At 38.6% G+C, this 24,191-nt stretch overlaps 1 protein-coding gene across 5 annotated transcripts in view; it reads right to left on the bottom strand.

Annotated features, from left to right (window-relative positions):
• Positions 1-10,805, bottom strand: part of LOC115438295 (solute carrier family 24 member 2) — a 70,403-nt gene extending 59,598 nt beyond the window's left edge. For 3 of the 5 annotated variants that reach the window (XM_030161807.1, XM_030161808.1, XM_030161809.1), the window contains exons 1-2: positions 10,644-10,805; positions 8,022-9,085 (exon numbers count right to left, since the gene is read on the bottom strand). In XM_030161807.1, coding sequence (XP_030017667.1) covers positions 8,022-8,924 — 903 coding nt within the window. In that variant the 5' untranslated portion in view covers positions 8,925-9,085; positions 10,644-10,805. The remainder of the gene's footprint in view (positions 1-8,021; positions 9,086-10,643) is intronic. The other 2 variants (XM_030161811.1, XM_030161810.1) reach the window with 2 other exon arrangements.
• Positions 10,806-24,191: the final 13,386 nt, after the last annotated feature.

The raw sequence follows: 24,191 nt of genomic DNA, 5'->3' as shown, positions 1-24,191 counted from the left end.
GTTTTGCGTGTTTAATGCAATTTTTCATCAGGTTATCTTCTGGTTTCAGCCATTTTTTTAAAAAATAGTTTTTGTGTCTTAGTTTTCATCTCATTTTGATCTTTAACAAATACTTTGACTATTCATTGAAGAAATAATGAGTGTGACATTTATTTCTTTGATATCTTCATATTATTGTATGACCCAGCATCTATATTTTTCTCTTTTGAATGAATCTCAATATTAAACACGATTTCACAGTTTTTGCTCTGCTTTCTGACATGTTAATCTCTGCTTTCTAAAGTACTTTTATTCTGTTGAATACAACCCTGTAACCTTGTGCCAGCATGAAATGCACACAAATAACAGCGGCTTCCTCCTATTTTTTTCCATTCACTTTCAGTCGAGGTCACTTCTACAACTTTCCTTTTCAAGAAAACAAGAATACTCAGTGCCTTCATGGAAACACACAGTACTGAGCCATGAAGGATGAGGGGAAGCACAGGTAATACTGCAAAAAAAAAAAAAAAAACATGTATAAAAACGTAGTAGCCCGCATCTGAAATAAGCCTCCAGTGAAAAGGTTAATGTTTGTTGCTATTGTTTAAGCTTTGTACTGTATTTAAATCAGATTCTGCTGCAGGATTTACTTAAAATTAGCTCGACAACTGTTTTATCTCAAGCCAAAGGAGGAATCTAAAACAGATGTGCTTTATAATTTGATAGTTCCACTACGCACATCTGGATTTTGCCAGAAATTAGCTTGGCATCAGTCATAAAGGAAGATTATCTCATGAATACGTCACACACGACTAAAATAAACAGCTGCGAGCGAGTCTGTGCAGCGTATCCTGGTGTTAGTGCACGAGGTGGGAGTTCACAGATTGGAGCGTATAAAATGAAAAATAGCACATGCAAGAGGGGTTTTTATGTGAGAATAATACACAGCGTCAGCACTGGTGCCTCAATGTCTAAATCCACAGGGAGGAAACACAAATAGTCTGCTCCCTGCACAGAATGCGCTTTGTAACTGATCTTTGAAGCACATCTTGATGGAAGATCTCGCCTCCGTGACGCTATTTATAGATTGGTAATGTATCAGAGGTCGCACCTTCCAGCTCAACAGAACCAACATCTGCCTCGATACGCATTGGCTCGTCCAGCGTTGACGATAGCAGGCTAGTGCTGTGGTTGGATACGGAATCTTAGCCAGACTCCGGTCTATTTCAACAAGTATTTTAGACATTTTCCTCTTGATTTACAGTGCTGTGAAAAAGTCAGCGGTTCAGTAAAGTTATAATGATGTATCGAGATCCAATCTGGACATAGGGGAAGTAGAAAATGTTTCAAGGAAAAACAGCTTCTATAAACCAAAGTGGTTGTATTTAGTGCCACCTCCTTTTTAACACGTCTTTAACCCTTTTGTTCAGACAATATGAGATTTACTGCCTTCAATTTCTTGACGTTTTAAACCAGGTTTCATTCAACACGTCAGATGTTTCTAACGGTTTCTGCTGCTTCGTGTCATGCTGTCAGGGGTCAAATTGCACCGTCATATTTAACCTTTAGAACCCATTTTATTCATTTTTTTGTGTGTCTTTTAAGGTTGTACTCATATTTCCTCTATTCCCCTAAGAGAATGAGAAAAAAAAGCATGCTCATTTCAAAACTGCAAAGACAACAAAGCTGAAGGTGGCCTGAGACTTTTGCAGAGTACTCTTTTTTACTTTGATTTGTTGGCTCATTTTGTTTTAATTACTGCATTGTTTTATGTTTTATTTACCAGTTGGTATTTAGTGTACAAATGCTAACTTTTCACATTCTTTTCTAAAAAATGACCTATTTCTGTCAAGTGTTTTAGGTCGTCTCAACCATCATAAGTTCAACCTGACTGGTTACTCCATCTCAAACCTTCTCTGCCTTTCCCACAGTCACATAGTGTACAAAGTGCTGGCTAATCTGATCTGCCTGAGCCAGTATTTTCAAAAGCAGTCAGTCAGCCCATCAGCCAGACAATGAGAGGCCACAAGATAACAAGATAAGCCAGGGATGGCTGGTGAGGTGGTCCTGAGAAGGAGGGTGCTGTGCATACGATGAAAATACTCTGCTAATGCCATGTAGAACAGCAACAGTACAAGTGTATAAAAAGATAAACAAGGTTCAATCCATAGCAATAGCTCTAGGATGAAAATCTGGTAAAGATTACAAAGAAATGCTACTTCTTCCTATTCACTAAGTATTATGAAGATGCCAGGATTGATTGGCTTGGCTTATTTGGCAATTTTTTTACGCACACAAATGAAGTAGAAAAGTGTTGGATGAATGAACGCCTCAGTGGGATGCATCTGTTGCTTATCCAGTGAAAAATGGCTGAAGGAGAAGGATGCGAGAGCCAGTGGCATTTATACTCCTCCATCTTACGCTGATCACCCTGTAAGGGCAGGCCTTCAGCTCGGTTGTGGCACTAAACTGTGCTTGAGCTTGTATTTACAGTCGCTGCGGCAGGGACATTCTGCATTAAAAGTGCAGCTGTAGTAAGTGTGTGGGCGTGGGATGTCCAGCGTTCAGATGGAGTGGAAAACACATCAGTAAACAGCCACTGGATGACCTGGTGTTCTGTAATCAGACCTCTGTGCACGGAGACATGACTCAGTCTCATATAGTTACCAACTGTACGGCTAGACTAAGAAGCTTAACTGTGGCAGAACGTGCAACAATTAAGAGCGACACAGCTGAACGACGCAGTGACCTATGAACTCTTGTAGCTGGTGTTGACACATGATACTTGAGGCAACTGTTCATGCAATATGAGCCCTACATGACAGTAACTAGTTATTCAATATTTGAGGATGAAAGCATATATATATAAATGAATACACACACACACACACACACACACACATACACACAGGGTGGGTGAAAAGTAACTAAGCATTAGAAATTACTCAGAATTTTTAGTGTTCATCATGGTGAAAACATTTTTTAAACAGACAACACTAATGAAGATTTCTTATTGTCTTATTTCATAGTCGCAGATTCAGGAGGTTCTCACTGATATGCCAAACCACGTCCTTCAGAGGGTTGTTCATTCTATCTGTGGCTGTTTGAGGAAACTGGTTGATGCCACCAGTGCTTACGTTGAAATATGAAGATTTACTTTCATTTTCCCATGTAATAAAGAACATGCAACATTTGTTTCAATAAATTTGTATTGGGAATGTGGATTTTATTCCCACTTTAATGCCTAGTTACTTTTCACCCACCCTGTATGTGTGTATATATTCATTAGTATGAAGATGAAGTGAGTTTATTTAAACAATTTAGTGATTAAATTCCAATAAATGCCTAAATGCCTTTTTAATCTAACTACAGTATATAATAGGGCTGAGTGATGTTACCATGACATTGATCATTATCACATTTTTGTTTTTGTGGTCCTGAGTGAAATTTAAGTTTAATAATTGAAGTTTAATGATACTTTGAAGACTAAAAAGTCAAAGGTTTTCCAAGTTGAGTGGGAATAACCAGTGACAACAAAACACAATGCAATATTACTGAATAATCTTATATTATTTTTGTGAATTATTTGAGGAAATCTAACTGCATTTTGGACAAATACTAACAAGTTTGAATCTACTCTTCCTGTCATATTAACTTTATCATACGAAATATTTAGATTACACCAAAAAAACAACTTTAAATTTAATCAATAGTACACTGTTGTCCATAAATTTGGGATCAAATATTTTTACCTTTTCTCATGGAATGAATTTGACTGTGATTTATTCTTGATAAAGTGCAACTGGGACTCAGTATGTAATCATTGTACAGGGTCAAAAGGGATTACTGATGTGTGAAAAAAATAAACAGACAATGTCAGGAACTAAACAATTTCATAGTGCAGGATGCTTCTGATAGTACCATCAAGCATCACTTATTCAGTTCCTATAAACTGGCATTTTCATTATCATTATGAGTGGATGTGAGGTGGATTTAATGTATTCATGCCTCTGTAAACTGCTAAGCATTCTGATTGTACACAACATGGCAGAGGTGGTAACCTAACCCACTGGGTTTAGGCCGAACGCCCTTGTTGTGAGATTACCCAGCAGGCTAAGCACTCATTAGGTAAACAAAGGTATTAAGCACCAATCAGGCCTGGACTAGGTAAATACATCCTTCCAACATCTGTTTGGGTCAAAGTTGAATGAATGAGACCACATCCCACTCTGGGATCAACTGCACTGACAGCCCTAAAGCTGGATTACATGAATTTATCATGTGAATTGAGCTATGATTCAGCTGTGATTTGGAGTCGAACTCCTATATCTTTGACAATATGACAGTAAAAATCACTTTAACTACTTACTAAGGCAGTTCTTAGAAGTGCATGACTCTGCAGAAACAGTAAGAAAAGGTTGATAAATGTGTGCATTGAAAACAAAGTGGTGTATTTTTATAATTATAGAGCATTTATAGTTGCAGTCTATTTCAGACACTGTCTACTGAAAGGCTGATAAAACAATGTCATAAGTTAAGACAGTCTTAAATTATCAGTGAGTGCGATCTGACATTTTACTTTGTGTTGTTTTTGCTAATCTTACACCTCAAATCTAACATTTCATCCCAAACAAAACCCATGACACCTCTAAGTTGAATAAGTTACGAGTGAATTACTACCTCAGGGTCGTACACCACCAACCAGTTAAGATGCAGTATATTTGACCAAGTATAGAAACAAACAAGACCTTTTCCTAATAGAGCACAATGCCATAACCCTGAGAGTCAACAGCACTTCATACAATGCTGCTGCAAAGAAAACCCATATTCTAAAATGTGGATTCTTCTGTTTCAAGGTGGGTGCCACTACTTCACAGACTGACCAAATGTGAAATATAGTCACACTGTCCACCTCTGCATCACCACACCATTTAATACTGATTTCCTCCACTACAGAATGGTGTGAAATTCCATCATAATCAATGCATAAAAAGTTTCATTTTGACATAATTAGCATGACAAAGAACTTATATTAACAAGAACTGAAAGGAAATATATCATTCCATTGCAACAGAACAACTTTTCTACTACAGACTGAAATCAGTTCTAAAAAAAGCCCCATTTTTTCTTCTAATCTCTTTGTCAGCTCTGTGCTACTGTAAAATGACTTCCACTGATAAGACGTAAAAGCTAAATGTTCCACGGAAACATCAGTGCGAAGCAGCAGAGCTACACCTCTGTCATGTTTGACTGAAAGCTGTTATCAAAAAAGCACCAGAGTTTCACTTCTTCGCTTCCATTTTTAGGGGTAAAAAATGTGTTCTGTGAGGTCACTGTGACCTTGAACTTTGTCCGCTGAATTCTAATTAGTTCATCCTTGAGTCTACGTTAACATTTACGGCAAATCTGGAGAAATTCTCTCAAGGTTTCTGAGACATCACGATTATAAGAATGGAACGGAATAGAGGGAGTGAAAACATACAGTAATGCTCCCACGAGAATAGAAAAAAAAGAGAAAACACAATGGCATGATTCACTTCAGTTACATAATGAGATGAACAGAAGCTTGTGCAAATACAAACAAACTGACTGTTCACTTGTGTCATTGCTGTCAATGTTTGGGAGTCTTTGATATTTCTTAAAATTCCACACAATCTGTGCATGCATTTGCTTAAGCTGCTCCCGTTACGTACGTTACAATCACTAACGCCACTTCCTTCTGCATATTATGGTGTATAGGATGAGCCCATCACATCACACCAGCACTTCCATTCACAACAGCCTGTATGCATCTGAATATAGAAACATCCCAATATCGTAATGCATGAACTAATCTCAGGGAAGTCACTTTAATCAAGTATTTAGCTCAAGGGCATCAAGACAATGACCCCCTCAGTGTACTTACAATGCAATATGTCACATTACTGCATGGAGGATTAAGTAATTCACTTAGGAAAGTGAAATGATTAACTCATAAAACACTTTCCTCATTCAATAGTTGCGAATATCTCCTAAAAAGTAGAAACCTGACCCTGAAGTTAAACACTGAAATGATCCGACTTCATGGGACTCTCGTGGATCTTCGTCCTCCTCTCCGACACTCATGTCTGAATTTACACACAGACACACACACACACCGCTGTTAAATTGCCAATTAAATCTCAAAATAACACTTGTGCCTTGAAATACACACGTCCCCAAAGTGTCAAATCTTGATTAAAAAGGGTGTTTAGATGATTATAGTCTAATAATATTTATGCCTCTCCAGTTCTATTAACCCTGCAGACCCATGGATACAGAATAAAAAGAGGTTAACTAGGAACATATATCTGCAAAAGTAATGACTCTGCAATCATAATTTTCAGCTATTTGGTTTTTCTTTTTCTTTTTTTTTTTTTTTTTTTTTTTAAAGTGAATATGTGTGTGCACAGTGAGGCAGCGCTCATAGAGGAGCAACCCGTGGATTACAATTCAAGAGAGAATAAGCTAAATCTTCTGTAAGCAGCGTGTGAGATGAGACATGATGGCAAAGCTTGATCGACTCATCCGTTTCTCCCCCGCCATCAAAAGTTGTTTTTAAACACACATATATACTGACACTCACACACACATCACTTCTCCTGGCCAAAGTACCCAGAATCCATTGCAGCTCAAGGTCATCTGAGTGTTTTCTGGCAAACAGCCTGCGAACATTACTACTCATTTTTCCCCTTGCACTGAAGCTCTAAGGCAAATTAATATAACACAGGACCTGCACAATTACAGGACCACTTCATGCTTACTTTCTAAATGAAATACTTATCATGCATGTGTGTATGTTTAAGTTTCTTTGTTTTTGTTTTTTTTAAATATATTTTACACACAACACATGCCAAATAGCATTGTTGGCCACCTCGAGAATTTTTGCCAATATTGTGTAACCTGCCATCTAAATATCCTTTATGTACTTTAAATAAATCCTGATTTAATGAAAGCTTTACAATACAACTTTTGGAAAATTTCATTTCCACCTCATGTCACAAAGAAATCTAAATCCACTCAGATAATCTCTACACCGGTATCAAATTGCGCTGCAGTATCTTTCGCCCTCATTTGTCATTGAGGGGGTGATTGTTATGTGAAGAAACTAAATTATTTCTATTCTCATGTTCACACCACTGAGAGAAATAGTAGCACGCTGCACAAAATGACCGTACATTAAAAACACTCTAATATTAGCCCATTCTTTACGCTGTTTACCATGTGGTCTGTACATTGTTTACAACAGTTTAAAGTAGCGTTTCTCAAGGGGGGTGGTACCGCAACTCAGGGGACATTGGGACATAGTTGTGGGGGGGGGGGGCTGAGACCAAAATGTATAAGTATCAACATCAAACAGCATGTTTGGGGTGTTTGGTCAAAAAAGGGTTGAGAAACACTGATTTAAAGGGTGCATACATGTAAGAGATCTTCAAAAATAGCTCCTGAGACGTCCAAGGGATTTATTTGTCAGACTGGGACACAATTTGTAGAGCTTAACCCAGAATTACACATTTGACTGTGCTTTATTAATCCCACAGTGGAATACTGTATGCCAGCTCTGCACAGCGTTGCTCCAACCACATTAATGTACAATGGTCAATTTGGTTTGTGAAAAGTAATACACACTCTACATTTTTATTTTAGGATGAGGTGAAATAAAGTAAAAATTCAGGTCAGGAAATTCATGTTCTGGAGGCATTTTGACTCATCTTTAAGTGTCAACCCTTGTCCCATTTAAGGTTATTTAAGTTCATGAGAATGGAGGAATGTGTAGAATTAAAAACTTTCCATTTGTCACATCTGAAACAAAAAAAAACATCAATCTCTGTGATATATGGGGATGAGTGCTGTTCAAAGATAACACAAAAGGTCAGTCTGATAAAAAAATAAAAAATTACAAACTGCCATGGTTTCAAATTGTGTTTATCCTGTTGGGGCTTTTCTTGTGCCGTGTTTGTTCCCCTAGGACATGTTTGTGGAAGAAAGAGAGAAAAATAAGAGCAACCAAGAAACAAACTCACCTTGGGCTGTACCTCTACTTCTACCACTTGGTTCTTGTGCATGCAACTTTTGACGAAGCCCTCAACTTTGCTGTTGAACTTCATGAAGATCACGTACGCGGCGTAGCCCGAGAGCAGCGTGATACTTTCCCATATGGAAATGATGTTATCCAGGAAGAAGATGATGAGCAAGATGAGGTCCAGGATGTAGAAGGAGACGTCACGGAAGAGTGGCCACCACGTTAGGTTCAGGATCTCCTTGGAGAAGATGGCACACATCCCAATTACAAAGAGAATGTTGAAGACAGCTGAGCCCACGATGGTCCCGATGCCAACGTTGCTGTGCGAGATAAAGACACCGATAATGGAGGTGAAGAGCTCTGGGGCTGAGCCGCCGGCCGCCATGAAGGTGGCGCCTGCTACGTCGTCTGAAATGGACAGCTTCTCTGTGATGACTGTCAGAGCTGGGACGAAGAACTCGTCGCACACTATGGCTAAGGCGATGAACATGTAGATCATGCCAAACATGTGGAGAACTACTGCACCTTGGCGCCTCTCCGCAAGGCTGAAAAGGTCTTGAGGGTACTCCCCCTGGCTCGCATTGCCATCTGCTGTAGATTTCATGGCTATTGGCATGTCAGCTGATACGTTGGGGTCCCTCTGGTGTTGGGTGAAAAGTAGAGTCCTGTGGGGGGCTAACTGATCGAGACTCTCCTGGGGTACCAATGGCTCACTGAGGCCTCCTGAACTCCAGGTCAAGGCACTGAGGGAGACGGCACTTACGGCCAACAGGCTGAAGACGAACCCTAAGATTCGCACAGGTCTCAGCTTTCTCCGCAGACATCGGTAGCCCTGCCGCTTACAGGCAGCACCCAATATGGGTCTTTGCTCTTGTGTATCCATGCAGGGTTGATCTGAACCCATTTCTGCGTCCTCACTCTCAAAGGCTAGGAAGGAAGCTGCAGGGAGAGCGGGCAGTTTTACCGGAGACTGTGCATGGCGTCGTCTTCGGCTTCAAATGTGTTGAAAAGATTCTTGGGGCTTTCCAGGGTCTGGTTTGCCAAATGATGTCTTCATATTAGCCTCTGTTAGACAATGCCAAAAGAATTGGAAAAGAAAAGATGCATTACTGCTCCAGGAGTGAAAGAAAACACATATATACATTAGAAGACTGAGCTGAAATGTTCAAGTGATGATACAAAGATACAGAAAACACAAGATAAACAAATGATCACAAGAACTTCAGGCACTGGCAGCAATTAGCATCAATGATAAATCAAACTTGTGGTTAAAATTTCAGATAATAAAGACTTTTAAATATATATAAAAATAAATATGCAGTTCCAGATTCTGTTGGAGGCAGCTAAAAAAAAAAAACAGAGTGCACTACATGTAACTTGTCATACTATTATATTAAGTCCCTCCATTGCACATGAACCTCAGTCGCTTCACAACCAATGACAATCTGACTTTGTGCAGCACTTGGAGTTGGATGAAAATTCCCACTTTTCCATCTAAAGGTCATTCAAGGGAGGTCTATTCAGTACTCAGCAATTCACATGAAAGTAACACGTATTTTCTGTTGGTTGAGGCGAAAATAAAAACACGAAGACCACGCAAGAACTTGATCCTGATTCCCATGTCTGATACTGATCCATGAAAGAAAACACATATATACATTAGAAGACTGACCTCAAATGTTCAAATGATGATAGAAAGATACAGAAAACATGAGATAAACAAATGACCACAAGAACTTTAGGCACTGGCAGGGATTAACGTCAATGATCAAACTTATGGTTAAAATTTCAGATAATAAAGACTTCCAAATATATATGAAAAAAATATGTAGTTCCAGATTCTGTTGGAGGCACCTCTGAGGGCAACACAAAAAAACAAAAAAAAAACAGAGTGCACTACATGTAACTTGTCATACTATTATATTAAGTCCCTCCATTGCACATGAACCTCAGCCTCTCCACAACCAATGACAATCTGACTTTGTGCAGCATTTGGAGTTAGATGTAAATTCCCACTTTTCCATCTAAAGGTCATTCAAGGGAGGTCTCCTCAATACTCAACAATTCACATGAAAGTAACACGCATTTTCTGTTTGGTTGAGGCGAAAATAAAAAAACAAAAAACAAAAAAAAAAAAACAAAACAAAACACGAAAACGACGCAAGAACTTGATCCTGATTCCCATGTCTGATGCTGATCCATGAATGTGAAACGTGCATCAGGACAAGTTGAAGTCAGTTACCTTGGTGGGGGTAAAAAAAAAAAAAAAAAAACACGAAATGTGAAGGCCGAAGGATATCACATCACATGGCTGCAGACGGTGAGAAAACGGTAAATGACGCTTGCTGCTCAGAGGTAGGAGCAGATGATGGAAAAGGCGCATCCTGACCTGTTTGACTTTTCGGTGGTGCAGCCCCGCCGCCTTTAAGCCCGAACGCCTAACAACTCTTTTTGCCTGCGTGCCCTTCAGTGCTGCCTTCGCCCTTTCAGCTGTATCATCACCCTGAGAGCCGTTAACCACCCTCCACGAACGGAAAAACACACACACACAAAACCCCAGCCCTAATATTTAGTTTTTCGTGCCGAGGCGCATGACGCGTGGAGAGGCTGCGGACGCCCTTACCTTTGACAGAGGCGAGGAAACAGGCGCACGGCACAGCAGCAGGTTGGAATTTGGAAATCCTCTCCGGTGCACTCTTGCTCTCATTGAGCAAAATGTGACTGGTCTGTATTCTCCGACGACAGAGGAGGAGCTTTAGGGGGGGTGGGGTGGAGAGAGAGAGAGAGAGAGAGAGAGAGAGAAATGCTTTTCCAACTGCGCTCACCTCTCTCACTCACAGCAGCATCAGCAGCAGCATCCCTCCTGTCTCGGATGTGAGGGGAAAAAAAAAAAAAAAAAAGTCAAACCTCTCTAATGTAACTGCATATGGTGCTGGGATGGGCTGGGCTGACCACGTAAACGGGTGGTTTATTAATAAAGCCAGGTAAACTGCAGACAGCTCTTTTTTTTCTCCCTCTCCCCACCTTCTCCACGCGGTGGGGGCTTTGGTGATGTTGCGTTTTGAGGGAGGAGTTGCCGTGGTTACACAGCAAAGGCTGTATTTCCACAGATTTTTTTTTTTTTATTCCTCTGATGACGACCAGTTGGAATTGCTTCAGCTCATTTGCTGATTTATGGGCACGTCTCGGGTCATTTCAAGGTTATATCCATTCATCAAAAACAGCACTTGGAAGATCTGCGCATACGCATTAGACATTTAAATAAACATTAAGAAGGAAAAGTGCATTTGTATATATTTTAAAGCATCGTTTGCTGGTATTTAACCCTTTCACACATACTGGTCACTCCAGTGGACAGTTATTCTACAGCTGTTCTCTTGTATTTTCATGGATTTTGTTGTTTTATTTCCATATCAGCCAAAACAGTGGAGACTTATACACCATCCCATACACTCCAATTCATATCATTACTGTAACTTTGCTGTTTTTGATAAACCTGATCTACAGTAACAAGTTTGAGAGTAAATCAAGTGCTGACTGTCATTAGACTGTAATTAACAGTTTATTTTTTAAGCAAAAAGTTTTTTTTTTTTTTTGCATTTTATCTCCATGAAATGAGAATAAATTAGTATTAGAGTATGCTAATATGTGGAAAAAATAAGATTAGCAGCATTAAAAATGTTTTTATTTCATAACTTTCACATCGTGTATCAGTAAAAACATGTTTTTTGCTTCAAAAATTAAATGCATGGTGTCCAGCTGAGGGGACATTTTTGCAACTCCAAGGAAAAATAGGTTCATAAAAAAAATTTCAATCATGTTTTTTCTTTCATGCCTAAAGAGTAACAGAAACACTCTGGAAAAAAAAAAAAAAAATCTTGATTAAGGTTCTCAAAATTCATGCATGAAAGGGTTAAAGGCACTAATGGGGATCTAAACATTAAAATAACATGCACTTATATGCCTCACTTTGCTTTTTTTTTTTTTTTTTTTTTTAATAAATATGTGATTTAATACCATCATCCCTTGAGCTTCCGGTGTGCCACTCCCCCCCTGTCAAATAAACCTCCCAACCACTTAGCATTAATCGACAGGCTGGACCCTGTCGGATAGACACAGACATGCGATCTCAACACAGTGTGACAAAGTATATGTGACATTAATGACCTGGTGCTGTATAATAAATCATGATTCCCTGACCTCCTTGATTGCCCCCCTTATTGTCCCCCCTCCACAACTATAAATGCCTGTTGTTCCCCAACACCGTCAATCTCACTCATTACATTATCAACAGTGAAATATGCTAACCATATGAAGCTCATAGAAAGTAGCCGAGTTTCTAAGCGTCTTATGAAATGAAAATAATTAGAACCTTCTCTTGCAAGACTAAAAAGCAGGAGAACCCCAGAGGACTATTCGCTCTTGTGCAAAAGTTGGATTGCTTTACAACATTCGTAATTATGCTGCTGGGCTTCCTTGCCGACCAGTTTTCCACAAGAGCAAACTCTGCTCTTATGGAAAAGTGGATTTGACTGATGAATGAACTCATAAGTCAGATTCATCAGCAACTGGACGATATACAGGACTTCTGTGGACTTACAATAATAATAATAGAATATACAGCCTAAAAAAAAAAAATATTTGACCACTCTTGTTTTCTTCAATTTCTTTTTTAATTTTAATGCCTGGTACAACTAAACATTTGTTCGGACAAATGTAACAATAGAAATAGCTCGTAAGAGTTTCATTTCAGAGCTGATATCTATCCATTTTTCATGATTTTGTTGATAATAACCAAAATCACTTCAGTTCAGTGGCATTGTACTGATAAAAACAGTGCTTTAGGTAGACCTGCACAATATATCGTTTGAGCATCGTCATCGCGATGTATGTGTGGGCAATAGTTACTTTGCAGGTCCTGCAGTGTCGGAAGCAAATGAACTCAACATGTTCTCAACTAATTTCAAGGGTACCTGACACACACTGCACACAGCAATCCACCAATCGCAATTGTTCTTAATCAGTTTGCTGAAGCAGACCACACCCCTGCACATGGAGTGAGTCACTGGTAACAACATTGAAAAATGAGCAACAAACACGAGAGAGAGAGAAAAAAAAAGAAAACATCAAAAATGAAGACTTGGTGCCAAAAAGAAAAGCAACGTCAGTTATCTGGAAGTATTTCAGCTACAACAAGGATGATATTGAAACACGTGCTCTGTGTCGATAGTGCCTTGCAGTTGTTGCCACAAGAGGAAACAACTAATTTGTCTGACCATTTATGTAGGCACCACACAGCTATTTCATACCGCAATATACTGTATATATTGCAGGGTTAAGAAAAATTGCAATGTCAGTTTATTCCAGTATCATGCAGCCCTACTTTTAGGCATTTCATGTTTTCTTTTCTGTCTGTTGTAGTCACATGACACACACAGGAGTTAGTACTTGATTGCATAACCATTGTTTTTGATGACTTTTGATGGTCTAATAATTTTTTCCTGATGTGACTGTAAAGGTCATACAACTAGCTTCTGATGCCTCTAACAATAGCTAATCCATCTGTATAGACTTATAACATGTGTCTGCTCCTTTCACATCGTCATACAGTAAAATAAACTCCAAATGACCCCAGCTCTTCAGATCCGTCAATATTTTTGCCTATCAAATGAGATCCCATCCCAGAACTGTCAGCTCTTTTTCAACAAAGACCCCCCCCCCCCCCTCCCCAAAACCCCCTGTCCAACCACAGCCACCACACCATGCCTGATCTGGCGACATTTCCAGCATAAAAGTGATGACTTGTCACAGGTCATGTGGGTTGTGGTGGGGGATTTGGACGGGTGACGGTGGCAGTTGTTTTGATTTGTCTGAAATCTGTGCTGTGACAAAACAACAGAAATTTCCATGCCGGCCCTGCCCCCCCGCTTCGGCCAGGCAGCTAAATCCAAGCCTTTGTGTCCCACATAGTTGTATGGATTTGTCAGCATTGGGGCAGGGGTGATGGGGGATAGATAGAGCGATGATAACTGAGCACGTTTTTCCGGTGCAGAGGGAAGAACAATGAGGTCCTGAATTAGCCTAAAAAAACTGGAATCAAACATACTTTAATTGTAAATCTTAAGTATTTTGGTCCTTTAGATGTTTGTAGCAGTGAAATTGGAAAGTCTGGGATTAATGCTTCATATTAGAACCCCCCACACACACACCCCCACCTACCACCACCGACACAAATCTGTACAAAGAGGCTTGTACAGACCACCTGCCCTTTCAACAAATGTGGTCAGCTTAACAAAATGAGCGCAGGCACCAAAGGGATGCACAGATAGTGAATCAACAAGGCTGTTCAAACATGTAGTAAATGACAACTGGTCTGCCTTGGAATGATAGCACCAAAAAAAAAAAAGCAAGATTGTTCAGAGATTTAGTGGAAAAACAGAGGTGGGCAGGAATACTTGTTTCCCTGAAGAGATTAACAAATTGATAATCCGCAAAGCAAGATGGATCATTAAAAGCGGGAGTTGATTAGAAATGAGCGCATACGATGAAAGTGAGAGTGTGTTTTCACTGGTGGTTCTGTCTAAACACACAGTTCAGTCTGCCAGAGGGAGGATTTTGGAAAGCTTGAGGTGGTAAATTAAGGATTTGTCTTCATTTGGAGCATATTATACAACATAAATAGTACTCCATCAGGTTTTTTGTTTTAATACAGCATACAGATGGAACACATTAATTAAGGACACATAAGCACTGGAAAAAATGCCCCTCTAAAAACAAGTAAAAAAAAAAATTAATACAAGATATTTTTGCTTGAATTAAATTAAAAAAAAAAAAAAAGAATCAAGCTAATGGAACAAGTGAAAATTATCTTGGTAAGACTTCTTGAAATAAGATTTTCAGGATCTGTTGTCTAAAAATAAGTTCTTATATCTCACTGAAAAGTTACTCTTTAGGTGATTATGTCTTATTATACATTTTGACTTGAAGTGAGAAAAATACACTTGGTACAATTTAGATTTTTTCCTGTGAGGCAAGTCACTGAATTTCTCACACTATATATGCACGCACTTTAATTGTTATGTTGTTAATGGCAAAAAGAAAGTAAATTGTGGGCTCTTTCATAAAGTTTGAGATACACAAAAGGTACAGTACAATGCAAAAGTCCTTAGCCAACATTATGTTTTCTGGTTCAGTAAAGTTCTATTGACCACACATATGCATTTCTCAGTCTCTGTATTAAGATCCAATCTTATATGTGAAGTAAGAACTGCAGCAAAAAACAAAAGTTTCATAGAAAAATCAGCTTTTATGAACCAAAGTGGTCAAATTTAGTGTAACCTTGCTTTGCATTTAACGTGTCTTTAACATTTTTGTTCAGAAAATATGACATTTACAACATAAAATTTCTGGTGTTTTATACCAAGTGTCATTTAACACATCAGAAGTTTCTACCTGTCTGTGCTGCCTCTTGTCATAGGGTCAGGGGTCACACTAAGTAGTCACTTTAACCTTTAGAATCTATTTAATTCAGTTTTCTCTGAATGTCTTTTAAGGCTGTGCACAGAAATAAATATGTATGCTTATTTCAACTCTGCAAAAACAAAACTAAAGGTGGCCTACAACTTTTACACAGTACTGTAAAAACACATTTTATGTTTTTACAACTGTGCCTCCACAATGGCTTATAAGCAGATTTCACTCTCCCATCCATGTATTTCTAGGGGACATTTTATTACAGTGTTATGTAATAGTTAAGATAGTTCAAGATTTCATTGTGAATCGCTTCCACGTATCCTTTATGTAATCGATTCATGTACATTTGCATCACCACCATGTCAACATTTCACTCTTCACTATTAAATCGGTTTGTTTTCTATGGCAGAACATTTTCTCTTTCATTTGTATCTCTATTTTGCCTGTTCAGTCTTTGCCTTTTATGACCTTAGACCATCTCACCATTACAGATCCATGACACAGAAGGACAAAAAGGACAGAAGGGTTGTATTGATCTGCTGCGTTCATCCTTCATTCCACATTGCAAGACTTCCACGCTGAAAGCAGAGGGAAACACACACACACACACACACACACACACACACACACACACACAGTGTTCTTTTGACCTTCTGCAGCTAAATATGGCGTTTAATGTTTCATGTCTTTACAACCATGGGATCATGAAATGGGGTCACAAAAAGCCGATTGCTTGAAAGTAATATCAGTTTAGACCAGTGCTCATAAAAATTCCAAACAGTGAATTTTCTTTGTTATCTGTCATTGAGAAGATGGAAGAAGGACGACATGGATGCACAATGTATTGTAGGTTAATCCTGATATGTCAATGCCCAGATGGGCTGACCTCCTGAGGCTGCTGCAAAGAATTTTCTAGAAGAACATTCAGAAGCTGAAAATTATCAATGCCTGTCTGGTGATGACAAGCAGGAGGGAGGAATGAGCGAGTTTAGCCCCAAACTGACAACTGGATGAAAAAAAAAAAGAAAGTTGAAAAATATTTCATGCTGTGATGTCATTAGGATGGCGAAAGCAGAGCTGTAATCCTATTTTAATCGCAGTGGATTTATTAAACAGGAGCAGCAGGTTTAAATCTCAGCAGATTACACAGAAGGCCCAAGGAGATGCAGAGAGGGGGTCAGACTTGCGTAATCAAGTGCACTTAAGGTGATATGGTTCATCTTTGACTAGTCAGGGCTGATTAAGAGGGAGGGGCAGTGGGTGTCACCCAACATTCGAAAAGCATTTTCAGATAACCCTAAAATAAACTCTCTTCCTGCTGCTTCCCGTGCCTTTTTGCTTTACACATCAAATTTCAGCTGCGCCCTTAGATTATCAACCCATCCTGAATACACTGATATTGTTGGATTATCTAAATTAAATACGCCCATTGAAATATGGTCTTTTAGGATAATTACTTTTGACAAGATTAAGACAGACTGCCTGCAGATGTTACTAATTATTTGTGTGTGTGTGTGTGGTTGTGCATTTGTCTCAGTATCTCTTGGAGTCGATGCAAACACTCTAGAGTGCCAAGACGGAACACGCCTCAAACTCTAAAACGTCACCAGTAAATGGGTGCAAGGCATTCATGTTTCTACTCGTGCTTGTAAGGTGTGAGCATAAAAGATCTTGGGAAACAATAAGGAAATCTTGTGAATTTTAAAGAGATGCAGTTACATGCATATAGCAGGTTTTAAGGTAATAAGAGCATTACTGAACCCACTGAATGGGGCAATATATTAAGATATGTGAGCACATAATATTTGCAGGTTGCCTAATTAATCTGGTGGGGAAAAAATGAAAAGAGATCAACTTATGTCAACATTAAGTTAACTGTCAGAGGGGTCTAAACTAAGTTGAGCATAAAACAGGGCAGTCTGCTTTATTTCTATAAAAAGAACGCATAATGTACTAATACACTGAACAGAGCCTTGTGTTGTCACTGAACTTTGCCTTTGCCAAATGCTTGGTGTAAAAGGATGCCAAGCTCACCATCTGTTGGCTGAGCTTGGCAAATGTCTGTCTCTGACACAGCGCCTCTTTGATAAGGAGCCATTTTGAGATATTTCTCTCATTTTTGGAGCTCTGGTGTGTGTCCTGGCCATTCTGGTACATGGATATTGTTTGGAAGCGTTGTGTGTATACATTGTGTATGTTATGTATGTGTATTTGTGTGCCTTGGATTGTTAGATACTTTCTACAACTGTCTTGTGCAAAAATAAGAGTTATGTTTAACCCATAAAGACCCAGTGCTATTTTTGTGGCAGTTCCCAAATGAACTTTTCTCTAGATTAAACCTTTCTTAAGCAAATTTATCACCATTTGTTATGATATTATCCTTTGTATTTTGTATATTTTTCAGTGAAAATCATGCACTTTCCTGTATTTAATTTACTGATAATGTAGATGTCCATAAAAGCTCAGATTAAAGCTGAGGGTTATCATATCAAAAACAGAAAACTGAAAGATGTAAATAACTGAACTGAAAACAAGTGTCTCCATCTACTGTCACTGATCAAACTCTATGGGTTTTACTTGTGAGTTAATGTTGGAGAAGATGATGGTGTTTCCATGTTCACTTCGAAGCCTCTGAACGTACAAACGGGTTAACTGTGAAAAGATGACAAACTGCATTTTACACCAATTATTTACATGTATTGATTTGTTTAGTAGTTGAGAAGTTATTCAACATTTTATATCAGTAGCTTATTTTGGTTGCCAATGGTTGTTTGGGTCTTTATGGGTTAAAACAAACCATAAAAATGTGAATGTTGTAGATTAGCTTTTGTCGACTCAAGTTTCATCCTCTCAAAAGGTCAGCATGGACAACGACCAAGGATCTCAGCTCCATCACAGTCTAGTTCACAAGCTTTACATTAAAAGTGGACTGAAGAACATGGAGGTCACTGACGTTGCCAAACTGTTGTTTTGAAGCCTGTACTTTGTGTTTTGGACATCACCAGGTTGGCTTTTCGGAGCTGAAATTGACCATTTTGGACAATCGAGGTGGAACTGTGGAAGACCCAGAGGTCAGAGGAGGGTCATAGACCTAATCTTCAAAATGAAACTAATGCAAGTGTCTTAAAGATGCAATACCACTGATGACCACTGGGATTGGCTCCAAAAAACACTGGCCTCCATGGACTTGGATTAAGCATACTAACTCAGTACTCAGGTGGGGTTGACAATTCACTCAAACTTCTGAACATTTGGAGCTTTTTTTTTTTTTTTTTTTTTTTTTTAACAACTCACAACTCAGATGTAAATGAAGTTTATAAATTACATTCACAAGCCCAACAAGTGATTTTGTCTGTCTGTATCCGTAAGCTAGTGTTTAGCATTGGCAAAGCTGTCACTTCTTGTGGTTTTATTTACTTCTGTATCCAAAGAACCGAAACCGTAATGGCCAAAACACAACCTTCTGACTGGACCCCACAGCTTTTACTTAACTAACATGGTTAATCACAGCAATAGACCTTAACATTGGATTCCACCCACAGAAAAAAAAAGAAAGAAAGAAAGAATAAGAAGTCCATTGTGAGGTTTGGTAGAAATATGGTGGCAACCCTTTCCCTGTGTAGAAACAACTCACTTAAAAGGTAACAAGTGATTATACCCTGGAATAATTACGTTCCATTCCTACAATTTGATCCTCCTAAAACGTACCCAAACAACCTCTAAAAACACTGAATTTTGCACAAGTCAAAACTGTACACCAGGGTTTTATATGTAGAAGGTCGCACCTGAAATCTGAGCACACATCTGAACACTCCAGGATCTGTTTATGACATGCCTTTCCAAGTCAGATTACTCGTTAGTTGTTAAACAGTTGATTGTGCTTGTGTACATTTGTGTACTACAATGTAATATTTGCATTGTGGTCCTAATCTTAGAACAGTTTGTCACTCTGTGAACTGTCGGGGCAAGATGGCGCTGGTGTGTTTGGCAAGCTGTCCATCACTGCCTGTGCTTTTTGTTGTTTTTGTCAACTCAAAAACTAAAAAGAAGCTTCATGGGAACTGTGCCTTTTCTGTTGCTGCCCCAAAGCTGTGGAACCAGTTGCCTTTAGAAGTTAGACAGGCTCAGTCTCTGCCTGTATTTAAAATCACGTCTAAACATGTACTTTTTCTTGTTGGCTTTTAATCAATGAGTGAGATGGGTTTTTTTTTGTTTTTTTTTTTTGGGGGGGGGGTCCTATGTTGTTTTAACCAGATTTGAATTTGTCTTTGTTTTTATGATAGTTGTATTTTGTTGTACTTTGCCCACTTTGTATCTTGTGTTATGACTGTTTTATTTATTCTCTTGTTTTATGATTCATGTACAGCACTTTGGCCAACTGTAAAATTTTTCCAAGTACTTTATAAATAAAGTTGGTATGGTATAGTATGTGATATAATATCATATTTATACTGCTTTTATTCCTACTATCATGCAATGTACAACCTAATCCAGACCCTGCTTTAAATAACATTAGTATCCCTGATGAATTCAGAGCCACGACAGGCCTGGGATTAATTCATTTAAATATTACGAGTCTGCTCCCAAAAGTAGATGCCCTCAAAATCTGGATTCAGTCAACTATTGCGGACATCCATATTTTATCAGAAACCTGGCCAAGCCAAACAGTCTGACAAGGATATTGCTATCGATGGGTATAATGTCTTCCGGTGTGATCATCCTTGAAAACATGGAGGGGTGGCTATATGTGTACAAAACAAATTTCATGTTACCCTGTTAACCTCATTCTCCATCACCAAACAATTTCAACTCCTTGCCCTGAAGTTTGAATTCTCCCATGGCCAATCTCACAATTATAGGTTGTTATAGACCTCCCTCTGCCTCCCCCGAAGCCCTCACCTCTCTTGCGTCTTGACTAGGTTTTAGTCCAGTGACCTTCTTTTCGTAGGTGATTTAAATCTTAACGGGTTGACTGCCTCCTCTGATAATCTTAAAATTGTCTGTGACTCACAAAATTTAACTCAGCTGATCAATATCTAAACTTGGCCCAATACTAAAGACCTATCAAAATCTTCCTTACTTGACCATACCTTAACAAATGCTCCCCACAAGTACATGGATACAGGTGTGTTTGCCAACCACCTGAGTGATCATTGCACTATTGCAGCTCTGAGAAACTCCAAGCTTCCAAGGTCAAAGCCCAATATTATGTGTAAAAGAGATGTAAAAAACTATTGCATGTATGACATGCTGCCTCTGAGTGGAACAGAGTTGTTCTATTTGATGATGTAGAGTTGGCTCTTTTATGATGAATTCCAACAAATAGTCAATAAACACGCTCCCTTTGAAGGGCCAAAATAATCCCTGGCTTTCCCCTGAAATTGGAAACCTCCTCGAAGAGAGAGGCGTTGCTTGGGCCAGGGCTCAGAAAACAAAGAGAGGTAGACTGGCTCAGCTTTCACCAGCTTAGAAATAAATGTACTTCCCTTATTAAGAGTGCTGAGACTGACTTTTACTTGAATGAATCCATAAAACATAACTGACCCCCAAAAATTTTGGCAAGTCATAAAATCTTCAAATTAACTAATGACTGCCCAAGTTCCTTAATTTCTCAATCTGGTACACTGTCTGATAAGAGACCTGTACTAAATTGCTTTAATCATCATTTTATTTCTGCTGGATCCTTGTTTGAGTCGCTGAACTCTGAACTGACAAATGCTGGTCTGGCCAGTGTTGACTCCACCGGCTGTGAGTGGACCCATCACTTGTCCATTTAAGTTTACATCTGTATCTGTCTCTGAGGTAAATAATGCACTAAAGAGGGTGGACACAAGTAAAGCAGTCGGACCTGAGAAAGTTGAACCCCTTTTCTTAGAGTTGGCTGCTGATTTTATTTCTGTGCCTCTCACATATTTTTAACCTGAGTCTTATCAGCAACAAAATTCCTCAAATCTGGAAGCCAGCCTTTGTTCTCCCCCAGTTAAAAGGGGGTGAACCCACAAATACAAACAACGACAGACCAATTTCTAAATTGTGTATTTTAGTTAAATTGTTTGAGAGGATCATCAGCGACCAGCTAAAATAATTTTCAGAATCAAATAATATTTTATCTCCATTCCAATCTGGTTTTAAAAAACAGCACAGCACTGTTACAGCTGCGCTGAAGGTCCTAAATGATTTAAGTGAGGCTCTGGACAGGAAAAAATATTGTATTGCTCTTTTTATTGATTTGCCAAAAGCATTTGACTCATTCGACCACAGCATGCTGATACAAGCTGTGCATCACATTGGCTTATCTAAACGTGCAGCTGCCTGGTTTGCCAACTACCTATCAAACAGAACACAGTGGGTTTAGGTGGCTGGAAGTACCTCTTCTTTTCTGGACTTTACCAAAGGGGTACCCCAAGGTTCAGTGCTGGGACCCATTTTATTTTCAATCTACATAAACAATTTCTGTAACAACTTTTCAAAAGCAATATATCATTTTCAAGCAGATGACGCCATTATACATTACTGTTCATTCTCACTCACTCAGGCTTAAGTTTTTACAAGCTGCTTTTAATGTTAACCAGTCTTGTTCAGATGATCTTACATTTGTTTTAAACACAGATAAATCCAAGGTCATGGTTTTCTCTCATGCAAAGGTGCTACCACAGAATATTACAAATATTACAACATCCAAAGGAAAACCTATAGAGCATGTTCTGAATTACAAGTACTTGGGTTTTATCTTAGATCAGGAGCTTTAATTTAAAGCCCATATGAATAATCTGGTCACTAAGCTTCAGGTGAAGCTCAGGTTCTTTTTCAGAAACAGAACCTGCTTCTCTCTCTCAGGGTCAGAAAGAAATTTGTGACAGTGACTGTCTTGCCCATTCTTGTGCACGCAGATATGCACATTGGCTGACCCTAATTTATAAGGCTCTTCTACACTTGATTCCTCCTTATTTGTGCACTTTATTGCAGAAAACAAGCAGCTGCTGTGCCGTGCGTTCTTGCACTACACTTGTTTTATGTTCCTCGGGTAAGGACTGAATTTGGAAAAGAGCTTTCATCTTTGTTGCCCTCTCGGCATGGAGTACTCTACAGACTGAACTGAAACTCTCTGAAGTTATTCCACTTGGAGCCTTCTGTTCTATCCTGAGGGACAGACAGTGTGAGACCATTGAACAGTGCCTGTGTTTTTAAATTATTGTTTGTTGTTGTGTTATAGCTCTTGTACTTCTTGATGAAAACACTATTGTACTTCTAAAATTATATGTTTTAATCTATACTCTCACTTCCTCGTAACTATTCTTATGACGTGCTGCTGACCTTTTGGCCAGGTCACCCTTGTGAAAGAGATCCTGATCTAAATGGGTTTATCTAGTAAAAAAAAAAAAGGTTAAATAAAAAAAAATATAATATAACTCTGCTACCACCTACTGGACAGTCAATGCATTATCTTTTCATTGCATGTTCAGTGTAGTTTCCAGTTTCAGTTTTCAGGGGAAGTCCCTCACTGCTGCTTGTTGAAATGGTTCACTCAAACTGGGGAAGGTGGTCTTTAACATTTTTTTTTTTTTTTTTTTTTTAACATTAAAAACATTGTGGCTCCTAAGACGAATTAGCATTTTGTTTTTCAGTATCAAGTTAAAACAATGCTACTAAACCAACGGGTGGAAGAAACTCCTTAGAAATGGAAAAGGAATGCTGTCATCTGTCAATTACACTTGTGGTTTTCTTGCCGTGACATGTTAAAATACTGTATAAAAAGCTAAGTAGGTTACTGGATTTTTTTTTTCTTCTTTCACTCAGCACAAATCAGTCTTTAACCCTTTCATGCACTGTCCACTCCAGTGCATGAAAGGGGACAGTTCTTCTCCATCTGTTCTCTTGTATATTAATGGGTTTTGTTGTTTTAGTTCCATATCAGCCAACACAGTGGACGCTTATGCACCATCCCATACACTGTAATTCAGATCATTACTGTAACTTTGCTGTTCTTGATAAACCTGATCTGCACTAACATGTTTGAGTGTAAATCAATTGTTATTTGTTAGACAAGAAGGTTTTTTTTTTGCATATTATCTCCATGAAGTGAGTAATTACTAGCATTAGAATATGTTAAAAAGTGAGAAGACATCAGATTAGCGGCATAAAAAATGTTATTTCATTGTTTTCATATCCCTCTCTGATATTGGGTTTTAAACACATGCTTCTTTACTTCAAAAATTAAATATATGGACATTTTTGTAACTCCACAGAAAAAAAAAAAAAAAACTTGATCGCATTATTTTTTTCATGGCTAAACACTGAAGAAAAAAATCTTGACTAAGGTTCTCATAATTCGTGCATGAAAGGGTTAAACTTGTAAGAAATAATGATTTGATGTTTATTGTGAGAAATATCGATATGGACAGATCATAATAGTTGTGGGCATATTTCCCAGCCTTAATGCCATTCACACACTTTGTTTCTAAACCTTTGATTTTTGTTTTGTTAATATATCCATTTAAATATTTTCTGCTCTTCTTCTTTTTCATTCATTACAACTAACTAAACTACATAACTTTCCTAAGTCTTGGCCAGTATGAATGTTTCTATTTTATTTACGAGGCATTTCTTTAACATTTTTCCACCAGTACGCCTGTATGTGTGTAAACTCACCGGTAGAGGGCAGCATAATAACAGCGGCTCTTAAACAGCGGTTTCGAGC

This window comes from Sphaeramia orbicularis, chromosome 18 (genome assembly GCF_902148855.1).
Source record: "Sphaeramia orbicularis chromosome 18, fSphaOr1.1, whole genome shotgun sequence".
NCBI classification, from domain to species: Eukaryota; Metazoa; Chordata; class Actinopteri; order Kurtiformes; family Apogonidae; genus Sphaeramia; species Sphaeramia orbicularis.
This window is presented reverse-complemented; position numbering and strand designations above follow the sequence as displayed.